Genomic DNA, 13,581 nt, shown 5'->3' on the forward strand with positions numbered 1-13,581 from the left:
ACAGTCCAACATCAACCTTCCTTCTCTCCTCCATGACTATAGTACAACATCAACCTTCCTTCTCTCCTCCAGGACTACAGTACAACATCAACCTTCCTTCTCTCCTCCAGGACTATAGTACAACATCAACCTTCCTTCTCTCCTCCAGGACTACAGTACAACATCAACCTTCCTTCTCTCCTCCATGACTATAGTACAACATCAACCTTCCTTCTCTCCTCCATGACTATAGTACAACATCAACCTTCCTTCTCTCCTCCAGGACTATAGTACAACATCAACCTTCCTTCTCTCCTCCAGGACTATAGTACAACATCAACCTTCCTTCTCTCCTCCAGGACTATAGTACAACATCAACCTTCCTTCTCTCCTCCAGGACTATAGTACAACATCAACCTTCCTTCTCTCCTCCAGGACTATAGTACAACATCAACCTTCCTTCTCTCCTCCATGACTATAGTACAACATCAACCTTCCTTCTCTCCTCCATGACTATAGTACAACATCAACCTTCCTTCTCTCCTCCATGACTATAGTACAACATCAACCTTCCTTCTCTCCTCCAGGATAATAGTACAACATCAACCTTCCTTCTCTCCTCCAGGACTATAGTACAACATCAACCTTCCTTCTCTCCTCCAGGACTACAGTACAACATCAACCTTCCTTCTCTCCTCCAGGACTATAGTACAACATCAACCTTCCTTCTCTCCTCCATGACTATAGTACAACATCAACCTTCCTTCTCTCCTCCAGGACTATAGTACAACATCAACCTTCCTTCTCTCCTCCAGGACTATAGTACAACATCAACCTTCCTTCTCTCCTCCAGGACTATAGTACAACATCAACCTTCCTTCTCTCCTCCAGGACTATAGTACAACATCAACCTTCCTTCTCTCCTCCAGGACTATAGTACAACATCAACCTTCCTTCTCTCCTCCAGGACTATAGTACAACATCAACCTTCCTTCTCTCCTCCAGGACTATAGTACAACATCAACCTTCCTTCTCTCCTCCATGACTATAGTACAACATCAACCTTCCTTCTCTCCTCCAGGACTATAGTACAACATCAACCTTCCTTCTCTCCTCCAGGACTATAGTACAACATCAACCTTCCTTCTCTCCTCCAGGACTATAGTACAACATCAACCTTCCTTCTCTCCTCCAGGATAATAGTACATCAGTTATGCTATGTTCCTGCTAGTCGTCTGGTCTAACTCATAACTCATTGTGTATCAATTAGAACAGAGACCGACTGGATCACAGAGAAGCAAAACAAGCCTTTTACAGTAAAGCCAGGAGTGAAGACTGAATGCTCCTCCTACTAATTCTAGTTGAACCTTTTGTCTGTGACAAAAGACAATGACAGCGTAAAAACAGAGGCTGAACTGAGCTGAACTGGGCAGAATTGAGCTGGAAGATGGTGTTGAACTAGGCTGAACTAGGCCTCCCATGTTGTGTGTCTATGTGAGTGAGGTGGTAGTGTATGTTGGGGGGAGTGATCGTCCCCTGATATGGGGCTGGAGATCTGCTCTGGACGTCTAAAAGCAGACCGACTCAGAGACACTGAGACAGCCCAGCCCAGCCCAGCATGATCAGATGACACCTCCAACCCATAGAGGTCAGTACACACACACCCTGCAGCACTACTCGACCTGCTAGCTGCTCAGCATTTTGAAGATATCATCTACACACACACACTCACACACACACACACACACATACTCACACACACACACACACACACACACACACACAGACACACACACACAGACCGACAGCGATAAAACAGGTTCATGTTTACCACAACGACACAGTGCTTAGACACTTATCTACAGGGAGGGGAAAATCATATTTTTGCTGTCAAGTATACTCTCTCTCCCACAACCATTTAATGCAGTTTAAAAACAGGGTTTCACATTTTTGTTTTAACCCTAAACTGGCACACCTGGTTAAATTAGTCAAAGGTGTAGGGTTAAAACAAAAATGTGAAATGTCTGGGGGGGCCCCGAGGAGAGGGTTTGGGAAACCCTGGTTTAAACTGTGATGTTGAATATGAATTAGCGACCAGGAGAAGTAGAGGGCAGCAGCCTTTTATCGGCTGTATGTACCTAGAGGTTTGAAAACTTCAAAAAGCAGTTCCAAAATATCAACAAACAGCAGATCCAGGACTTGGTTTGGCCTTCTGCCCTGACCAGAGCCTACTGATGTAGGTCACCCCGTGTCCAGACCATCGATTAGAAGCCTGCTCACAGAGACGGAGAGAGGGACGGGAGAGATGAGGTGGGTGGAGGAGAGGAATGGTCAATATGGGTCCTTAAAGGGGCAGGGGAGAATACTCTTTGAATATGAAGCTTTTGTCTGCCTTCTGCTGATACTGATAAACTGCTAAACAAACTGCACACACTCCAGATGACACACTTCCTGCATTGACTGAATTGAAAACACCAACCCTGCCCTTCTCACCCTCCCTCACCCCTACCCTGCCTCTCACCTTCCCTCACCCCAACCCTCCCTCATCCTCCCTCACACCAACCCTCCCCCACCCTCCCTCACACCAACCCTGCCTCTCACCCTCCCTCCCACACCAACAAGATCTCATATTTTCCCATTGAAATTCGACGTATTATGGATGAACGTCTATATTTTACGCATTCATTCCACGTGGTTACAGGGTTAAAACAGAAACAACTCAAAAGGTGAACAATTTAGGTATTAATTCAGAGTGGTTAAGGTTAGGGCTATGGTTTGGGGAAGGCTTAAAATAAAATAATTAAAAACGACGTGCTATTACCATCACGTATTCTCACGGCTTGCAAGAGCATTGTGAACTGTGGTGGTGCAGTGGTCTGAGCAGCGTGCTCCTGCTCCGAGCATCACAAGTTCGCACTGGGTGCTGGGCTTAAAAAAATTATAATTGTGAGCACAGAGGAAGGCATATATCGACGTTCTCAGGACCTTTTCAAACATCAAAAATTGAAGTGTAATTCTAGTGATCAGGCTGATGAAACACCCCAACCCTGCCTGTCCCTCTCCCTCACCCTGCCTCTCCCTCACCCTAACCCTGCCTCTCCTCTCCCTAACCCTGCCTCTCCCTCACCCTGCCTCTTCCTCACACTGCCTCTCCCTCACCCTGCCTCTCCCTCACCCTAACCCTGCCTCTCCCTCACCCTGCCTCTTCCTCACCCTGCCTTTCCCTCACCCTGCCTCTCCTAAACCTCACCCTGCCTCTCCTAACCCCTCACCCTGCCTCTCCTAACCCTGCCTCTCCTAACCCTCACCCTCACCCTGCCTCTCCTAACCCTCACCCTGCCTCTCCTAACCCTCACCCTGCCTCTCCAAACCCTCACCCTGCCTCTCCTAACCCTCACCCTGCCTCTCCTAACCATCACCCTGCCTCTCCAAACCCTCACCCTGCCTCTCCTAACCCTCACCCTGCCTCTCCTAACCATCACCCTGCCTCTCCTAACCATCACCCTGCCTCTCCTAACCATCACCCTGCCTCTTCCAACCATCACCCTGACTCTCCTAACCCTCACCCTGCCTCTCCTAAACCTAACACTGCCTCTCCAAACCCCTCACCCTGCCTCTCCTAACCCCTCACCCTGCCTCCCCCTCACCCTGACTCTGCTAACCCCGCACCCTGCCTCTCCTAACCCTCACCCTGCCTCTCCTAACCCTCACCCTGCCTCTCCCTCACCCTGCCTCACCTAACCCTCACCCTGCCTCTCCAAACCCTCACCCTGCCTCTCCTAACCCTCACCCTGCCTCTTCCAACCATCACCCTGCCTCTTCCAACCATCACCCTGCCTCTTCCAACCATCACCCTGCCTCTCCTAACCCTCACCCTGCCTCTCCTAAACCTAACACTGCCTCTCCAAACCCCTCACCCTGCCTCCCCCTCACCCTCACCCTGCCTCTCCTAACCCTAACCCTGCCTCTCCCTCACCCTGACTCTGCTAACCCCTCACCCTGCCTCTCCTAACCCTCACCATGCCTCTCCTAACCCTCACCCTGCCTCACCCTAACCCTAACCCTGCCTCACCCTAACCCTAACCCTGCCTCTCCCTCACCCTGCCTCTCCTAACCCTCACCCTGCCTCTCCTAACCCTCACCCTGCCTCTCCTAAACCTAACACTGCCTCTCCAAACCCCTCACCCTGCCTCTCCTAACCCCTCACCCTGCCTCCCCCTCACCCTGACTCTGCTAACCCCTCACCCTGCCTCTCCTAACCCTCACCCTGCCTCACCCTAACCCTAACCCTGCCTCACCCTAACCCTAACCCTGCCTCTCCCTCACCCTGCCTCTCCTAACCCTCACCCTGCCTCTCCTAAACCTAACACTGCCTCTCCAAACCCCTCACCCTGCCTCTCCTAACCCCTCACCCTGCCTCCCCCTCACCCTGACTCTGCTAACCCTCACCCTGCCTCTCCTAACCCTCACCCTGCCTCTCCCTCACCCTGCCTCACCTAACCCTAACCCTGCCTCTCCCTCACCCTCACCCTGACTCTCCTAACCCCTCACCCTGCCTCTCCCTCACCCTGACTCTGCTAACCCCTCACCCTGCCTCTCCTAACCCTCACCATGCCTCTCCTAACCCTCACCCTGCCTCTCCTAACCCTCACCATGCCTCTCCTAACCCTCACCCTGCCTCTCCCTCACCCTAACCCTGCCTCTCCCTCACCCTAACCATGCCTCTCCCTCACCCTGCCTCTCCCTCATCCTAACCCTGCCTCTCCCTCACCCTAACCCTGCCTATCCCTCACCCTAACCCTGCCTCTCCCTTACCCTAACCCTGCCTCTCCCTCACCCTAACCCTGCCTCTCCCTTACCCTAACCCTGTCTCTCCCTTACCCTAACCCTGCCTCTCCCTCACCCTAACCCTGCCTCTCCCTTACCCTAACCCTGCCTCTCCCTCACCCTAACCCTGCCTCTCCCTTACCCTAACCCTGCCTCTCCCTCACCCTGCCTCTCCCTCACCCTGCCTCTCCTAACCCTCACCCTGCCTCTCCTAACCCTCACCCTGCCTCTCCCTCACCCTGCCTCTCCTAACCCTAACCCTGCCTCTCCCTCACCCTGCCTCTCCTAACCCTCACCCTGCCTCTCCTAACCCTCACCCTGCCTCTCCCTCACCCTGCCTCTCCTAACCCTAACCCTGCCTCTCCCTCACCCTGCCTCTCCTAACCCTCACCCTGCCTCTCCTAACCCTCACCCTGCCTCTCCCTCACCCTGCCTCTCCTAACCCTCACCCTGCCTCTCCCTCACCCTGTCTCTCCTAACCCTCACCCTGCCTCTCCCTCACCCTGCCTCTCCTAACCCTCACCCTGCCTCTCCTAACCCTCACCCTGTCTCTCCCTCACCCTGCCTCTCCCTCACCCTGCCTCTCCTAACCCTCACCCTGCCTCTCCTAACCCTAACCTTGCCTCTCCATACCCTCACCCTGCCTCTCCTAACCCCTCACCCTGTCTCTCCCTCACCCTGCCTCTCCTAACCCTCACCCTGCCTCTCCCTCACCCTGCCTCTCCTAACCCTAACCCTGCCTCTCCTAACCCCCTCTCATTTTCCTAAAACTTTCTTCCTGAGTATTATTTCACTTCAATGCCCTTTTCTCCCTCTATTTCCATCTCTCCTCCTGTCTTCCTCCTTGCTTTCTGGGCCTTCCCCCACTCGTCTCTCACTCTATTTCCATCTCTCCTCCTGTCTTCCTCCTTGCTTTCTGGGCCTTCCCCCACTCGTCTCTCCCTCTATTTTGGGCGTTTGCAGCTGTCACTCTCACATTCCCTCCACGTGATGACTAGCAGAGAGTTAGGAGTAGGGTTGCAGAGATACCACTAGTTAACCAAAGTTACTGGAATATTCCAACTATTTTTGGCTTTTTTTCACAACTTCCACCAGTTTGACTCCAAAACACTGACAACAAATACATACTGACATGGTAAAATAAAATACAAATAACGTATATGTCATGCTGAACCCCTCATATTAAACACCAATGGTATTCACTAAGTAGATGGTTTATATTTAGGATAATGTTTTACACAGCTTTGTCATGCTATTCTTTTTTTAAATCATCTTATTTTATTATTTCATATATTTGACATGTGATAAGGTCACACAGAGGGCCAGAGATAATTACAGACGCCTGTAAAATCTGAAGTACCCAAAAAGGGCCACAAGATGTCTTGTGATAGATTACATAAAATCCTCACCCCAACCCTGCCTTTCATGCTCCCTCACCCCAACCCTGTCTCTCACCATCCCTCACCCCAACCCTGCCTCTCACCCTCCCTCACCCCAACCCTGCCTCTCACCCTCCCTCACCCCAACCCTGCCTTTCACCCTCCCTCACCCCAACCCTGCCTCTCACCCTCCCTCACCCCAACCCTGCCTTTCACCCTCCCTCACCCCAACCCTGTCTCTCACCATCCCTCACCCCAACCCTGCCTTTCACCCTCCCTCACCCCAACCCTGCCTTTCACGCTCCCTCACCCCAACCCTGTCTCTCACCCTCCCTCACCCCAACCCTGCCTTTCACGCTCCCTCACCCCAACCCTGCCTCTCACCCTCCCTCACCCCAACCCTGCCTCTCACCCTCCCTCACCCCAACCCTGCCTTTCACCCTCCCTCACCCCAACCCTGTCTCTCACCCTCCCTCACCCCAACCCTGCCTTCCACGCTCCCTCACCCCAACCCTGCCTTTCACGCTCCCTCACCCCAACCCTGTCTCTCACCCTCCCTCACCCCAACCCTGCCTCTCACCCTCCCTCACCCCAACCCTGCCTTTCACCCTCCCTCACCCCAACCCTGCCTTTCACCCTCCCTCACCCCAACCCTGTCTCTCACCCTCCCTCACCCCAACCCTGCCTTCCACGCTCCCTCACCCCAACCCTGCCTTTCACGCTCCCTCACCCCAACCCTGTCTCTCACCCTCCCTCACCCCAACCCTGCCTCTCACCCTCCCTCACCCCAACCCTGCCTTTCACCCTCCCTCACCCCAACCCTGTCTCTCACCCTCCCTCACCCCAACCCTGCCTTCCACGCTCCCTCACCCCAACCCTGTCTCTCACCCTCCCTCACCCCAACCCTGTCTCTCACCCTCCCTCACCCCAACCCTGCCTTCCACGCTCCCTCACCCCAACCCTGCCTTTCACGCTCCCTCACCCCAACCCTGTCTCTCACCCTCCCTCACCCCAACCCTGCCTTCCACGCTCCCTCACCCCAACCCTGCCTTTCACCCTCCCTCACCCCAACCCTGTCTCTCACCCTCCCTCACCCCAACCCTGCCTTCCACGCTCCCTCACCCCAACCCTGCCTTTCACGCTCCCTCACCCCAACCCTGTCTCTCACCCTCCCTCACCCCAACCCTGCCTCTCACCCTCCCTCACCCCAACCCTGCCTTTCACCCTCCCTCACCCCAACCCTGTCTCTCACCCTCCCTCACCCCAACCCTGCCTTCCACGCTCCCTCACCCCAACCCTGTCTCTCACCCTCCCTCACCCCAACCCTGTCTCTCACCCTCCCTCACCCCAACCCTGCCTCTCACCCCTCCCTCACCCCAACCCTGCCTTTCACCCTCCCTCACCCCAACCCTGTCTCTCACCCTCCCTCACCCCAACCCTGCCTTCCACGCTCCCTCACCCCAACCCTGTCTCTCACCCTCCCTCACCCCAACCCTGTCTCTCACCCTCCCTCACCCCAACCCTGCCTTCCACGCTCCCTCACCCCAACCCTGCCTTTCACGCTCCCTCACCCCAACCCTGTCTCTCACCCTCCCTCACCCCAACCCTGCCTTCCACGCTCCCTCACCCCAACCCTGCCTTTCACCCTCCCTCACCCCAACCCTGTCTCTCACCCTCCCTCACCCCAACCCTGCCTTCCACGCTCCCTCACCCCAACCCTGCCTTTCACGCTCCCTCACCCCAACCCTGTCTCTCACCCTCCCTCACCCCAACCCTGCCTCTCACCCTCCCTCACCCCAACCCTGCCTTTCACCCTCCCTCACCCCAACCCTGTCTCTCACCCTCCCTCACCCCAACCCTGCCTTCCACGCTCCCTCACCCCAACCCTGTCTCTCACCCTCCCTCACCCCAACCCTGTCTCTCACCCTCCCTCACCCCAACCCTGCCTCTCACCCCTCCCTCACCCCAACCCTGCCTTTCACTCTCCCTCACCCCAACCCTGTCTCTCACCCTCCCTCACCCCAACCCTGCCTTTCACCCTCCCTCACCCCAACCCTGTCTCTCACCCTCCCTCACCCCAACCCTGCCTTCCACGCTCCCTCACCCCAACCCTGTCTCTCACCCTCCCTCACCCCAACCCTGTCTCTCACCCTCCCTCACCCCAACCCTGCCTCTCACCCCTCCCTCACCCCAACCCTGCCTTTCACTCTCCCTCACCCCAACCCTGTCTCTCACCCTCCCTCACCCCAACCCTGCCTCTCACCCTCCCTCACCCCAACCCTGCCTTTCACTCTCCCTCACCCCAACCCTGTCTCTCACCCTCCCTCACCCCAACCCTGCCTCTCACCCACCCCAACCCTGTCTCTCACATTTTACATTTTAGTCATTTAGCAGACGCTCTTATCCAGAGCGATTTACAGTTAGTGATTACATATATATTTTTTATATTTTTTATACTGGCCCCCTGTGGTAATCGAACCCACAACCCAGGTGTTGCAAACGCCATGCTCTACCAACTGAGCTACATCCCTGCCGGCCATTCCCTCCCCTACCCTGGACGACGCTGGGCCAATTGTGCGCCGCCCATGAGTCTCCCGGTCGCGGCCGGCTGCGACAGAGCCTGGATTCGAACCAGGATCTCTAGTGGCACAGTTAGCACTGCGATGCAGTGCCTTAGACCACTGCGCCACTCTCACCCTCCCTCACCCCAACCCTGCCTCTCACCTTCCCTCACGCCAATGTGAGAGAGCCCTAAAAAGTGTTCTATGCCTTCATTTCCCCAAAATATAGACTCTTAGCTTTCATTTGACACCTAATTTGACATGCTCCTATGAACTTCACATGTTGGTGCTCATGGGTACTTTTGGATGGATTCAAATGTTCATTATGGAAGTTGCACACACACACACACACACACACACACACACACACACACACACACACACACACACACACACACCAGGGCTTTGTTTGTTTACACACAGTAGCCTAATCGTTTGGCATAGAGTGAATAGACCAGACAGTAGGTGGGTCTCGGTTACAGGAGACTAGAGAGAGACTAGGGGGTCAGAGGTCAGTTGGCTTCTGCAGACAGACCAGAGTCAGACCACACCTCCTGTCTATTGTGTAAAGCTGTGGCGGTGGTTCACCCTGCCATTCATATAGGACCAACAGGTGCTGTGTGTAGTCTAGCTGTTTGTATGTGTGTGTGTGTGTTTTGGCTGACGATCCACTCAAACATACTTTCATTACCTTGGTCCTCAATCACACACACACTCACTCACTCACTCACTCACTCACTCACTCACTCACTCACTCACTCCCAATAGATGCGGGCAAGTAGGACACGACACAAACTCTCTTCATCCTCCTCCTCTCTCTCTCTCTCTCGCTCTCTCTCTCGCTCTCTCTCTCGCCCTCTCCCTCTCCCTCTCCCTCTCCCTCTCCCTCCCCCTCCCCCTCCAGACTGTGCTCTCTTATGGTGGCAAACTATAAAAAGAAACTGCTGCTACAGAATGAAGCAGTGATCAACCCTTCAAACTCACCCAGCCACATAATTCACACACAGCACTACTCTACTATGGCTGGCTGGCTGGCTGGCTGGCTGGCTGGCTGGCTGGCTGGCTGGCTGGCTGGCTGGCAGGCTGGCTGGCTGGCTGGCTGGCTGGCTGGCAGGCTGGCTGGCTGGCTGGCTGGCTGGCTGGCTGGCTGGCTGGCTGGCTGGCTGGCTGGCTGGCTGGCTGGCAGGTAGGCAGACAGACAGGCAGGCAGACAGACAGACAGGCAGACAGGCAGACACCAAACTATGACACAGCTTCTACTCATCATCATCATCATGGTCTCCCATTTACAGGGCAGCAGCTAATCCTACACGCTGCTTTAACAGCAGATAATGGCGGCTATAGGGACTCCTCTACAGGCTAGCTAGCCAGTCTAGGCTGCGTCCTCCTGATAGCTATACGAAGCTGAGTGTCTGTCTGAGACAGGAGACAGGAGACAGAGTAATGCTGTACTCTGACAGGGTGAGACAGGAGACTCTGACAGGGTGAGACAGGAGACTCTGACAGGGTGAGACAGGAGACTCTGACAGGGTGAGACAGGAGACTCTGACAGGGTGAGACAGGAGACTCTGACAGGGTGAGACAGGAGACTCTGACAGGGTGAGACAGGAGACTCTGACAGGGTGAGACAGGAGACTCTGACAGGGTGAGACAGGAGACTCTGACAGGGTGAGACAGGAGACTCTGACAGGGTGAGACAGGAGACTCTGACAGGGTGAGACAGGAGACTCTGACAGGGTGAGACAGGAGACTCTGACAGGGTGAGACAGGAGACAGGGTGAGACAGGAGACAGGGTGAGACAGGAGACAGGGTGAGACAGGAGACAGGGTGAGACAGGAGACAGGGTGAGACAGGAGACAGGGTGAGACAGGAGACAGGGTGAGACAGGAGACAGGGTGAGACAGGAGACAGGGTGAGACAGGAGACAGGGTGAGACAGGAGACAGGGTGAGACAGGAGACAGGGTGACAGGTCGTGAGGTCGTTGTGATGTACAGATCTCATTGGGGCGTTATGTTTTATATCTGCAGAGATGCAGATGTGATGACACTACCAGAGGTGATGTAGATATGGAGTAGGATACAGAGGTCCTCTTGATAAATACTACCCATGGGTCTCCTCTCCTCTGCCCTGTTCTCCTGAATATTACTTAATAATAAAGGTATTTTAATGTCATGGAGATATTCAGTGCCCCCTACGATACCCTGGTTTCCCCCTGTGACGTCGTAACGCGTCAGAGTTCTCCTGAACCCTCCTCTACAGTATATATTATTGATCGTGCTTGTCTTTTTCTGTCTCTTTGGTCTGTTTGAGCTCAGGCCATAGGGGGAGCATGAACAAGCACAGACACCTGTTGGTAATATAACACTGTAATAAACCTCTACGAACCAGTCAGACAACATGGTATATTAGTTATTATAAACTGGGTGGTTCAAGCCCTGAATGCTGATTGGCTTACAGCCGTGGTATATTAGTTGTTAACAGTATAGGATTGGGATGTCAAAGTCACCTATTTTATCTAGAGTCTGACCTATATATCCTTTCACCAATATTATTGGCCGATACTGCCCTTTTACCGATATATGGTCCTCTGTAGCTCAGTTGGCAATGCCAGGATAGTGGGTTCGATTCCCGGGACCACCAGTACGTGAAATGTACACATGACCATAAGTGGCTTTGGATAAAAGCATCTGCTAAATTGCATTTATTATTATTATTATTATTATTTTATTTTTATTTTTTTAGCAGACGCTCTTATCCAGAGCGACTTACATTATTATTATTATTATTAATTTTTTTCATACCCCCCGTGGGAATCGAACCCACAACCCTGGCGTTGCAAACGCCATGCTCTATCAACTGAGCTACATCCCTGCCGGCCATTCCCTCCCCTACCCTGGACGACGCTGGGCCAATTGCGCGCCGCCCCATGGGTCTCCCGGTCGCGGCCGGCTACGGCAGAGCCTGGATTATTATTATTATTATTATTATTATTATTATTATTATTATTATAATTCCACCGCTAACCAATATTAAAGGAAATCTGATGCTTATCTGAACACTTGCGGCCATTATTGTCACAAAGAAATAAATCAACATTTCAAGCATATTTCTTTGGATTGTAATTTATGACAACTCAGTATGGAAGTATTGCAAAAGTATTCATCCCCCTTGGCGTTTTTCCTATTTTGTTGCATTACAACCTGTAATTTAAATGGATTTTTATTTGGATTTCATGTAATGGACATACACAAAATAGTCCAAATTGGTAAAGTTAAATGAATTCAAAAGATTCTAAAAAATAAATAACGGAAAAGTGGTGCGTGCATATGTATTCTCCCCCTTTGCTATGAAGCCCCTAAATAAGATCTGGTGCAACCAATTACCTTCAGAAGTCACATAGTTAGTTAAATAAAGTACAGCAGTGTGCAATCTAAGTGTCACATGATCTGTCACATGATCTCAGTATATATACACATCTGTTCTGAAAGGCCCCAGAGTCTGCAACACCACTAAGCAAGGGGCACCCCCAAGCAAGCGGCACCATGAAGACCAAGGAGCTCTCCAAACAGGTCAGGGACAAAGTTGTGGAGAAGTACAGATCAGGGTTGGGTTATAAAAAAATATCTGAAACTTTGAACATCCCACGGAGCACCATTAAATCCATTATTAAAAAATGGAAAGAATATGGCACCACAACAAACCTGCCAAGACAGGGCCGCCCACCAAAACTCACGGACCAGGCAAGGAGGGCATTAATCAGAGAGGCAACAAAGAGACCAAAGATAACCGTGAAGGAGCTGCAAAGCTCCACAGCGGAGATTGGAGTATCTGTCCATAGGACCACTTTAAGCTGTACACTCCACAAAGCTGGGTTTTACGGAAGAGTGGCCAGAAAAAAGCCATTGCTTAAAGAAAAAAATAAGCAAACACGTTTGGTTTTCGCCAAAAGCCATGTGGGAGACTCCCCAAACATATGGAAGAATGTACTCTGGTCAGATGAGACAAAAATTGAGCTTTTTGGCCATCAAGGAGAACGCTATGTCTGGCGCAAACCCAACACCTCTCATCACCCCGAGAACACCATCCCCACATTGAAGCATGGTGGTGGCAGCGTCATGCTGTGGGGATGTTTTTCATCGGCAGGGACTGGGAAACTGGTTAGAATTGAAGGAATGATGGATGGCGCTAAATACAGGTAAATTCTTGAAGGAAACCTGTTTCAGTCTTCAAGAGATTTGAGACTGGGACGGAGGTTCACCTTCCAGCAGGACAATGACCCTAAGCATACTGCTAAAGCAACACTCGAGTGGTTTAAGGGGAAACATTTATATGTCTTGGAATGGCCTAGTCAAAGCCAGACCTCAATCCAATTGAGAAAATGTGGTATGACTTAAAGATTGCTGTACACCAGCGGAACCCATCCAACTTGAAGGAGCTGGAGCAGTTTTGCCTTCTAGTTACGATCTTGTCTCATCGCTGTCCCTACCCTCCCAGTCCCTACCCTCCCAGTCCCTACCCTCCGTAGTCCCTACCCTCCGTAGTCCCTACCCTCCCAGTCCCTACCCTCCGTAGTCCGTACCCTCCCAGTCCCTACCCTCCCAGTCCCTACCCTCCCAGTCCCTACCCTCCCAGTCTCTACCCTCCCAGTCCCTACCCTCCCAGTCTCTACCCTCCCAGTCCCTACCCTCCCAGTCCCTACCCTCCCAGTCCCTACCCTCCGTAGTCCCTACCCTCCCAGTCCCTACCCTCCCAGTCCCTACCCTCCCAGTCCCTACCCTCCGTAGTCCGTACCCTCCCAGTCCCTTCCCTCCCAGTCCCAACCCTCCTATGTGA

At 52.8% G+C, this 13,581-nt stretch overlaps 1 protein-coding gene across 1 annotated transcript in view; it reads left to right on the plus strand.

Annotated features, from left to right (window-relative positions):
- Window positions 1-13,581, plus strand: part of hnrnpul1 (heterogeneous nuclear ribonucleoprotein U-like 1) — a gene marked incomplete at its 3' end in the record, with an annotated part of 42,445 nt that extends 28,864 nt beyond the window's left edge. The window contains exon 12 of the mRNA XM_084148542.1: window positions 13,321-13,581. Coding sequence (XP_084004668.1) covers window positions 13,321-13,581 — 261 coding nt within the window. The remainder of the gene's footprint in view (window positions 1-13,320) is intronic.

This window comes from Coregonus lavaretus, assembly GCF_964263955.1.
Source record: "Coregonus lavaretus genome assembly, chromosome: 30".
NCBI classification, from domain to species: domain Eukaryota; kingdom Metazoa; phylum Chordata; class Actinopteri; order Salmoniformes; family Salmonidae; genus Coregonus; species Coregonus lavaretus.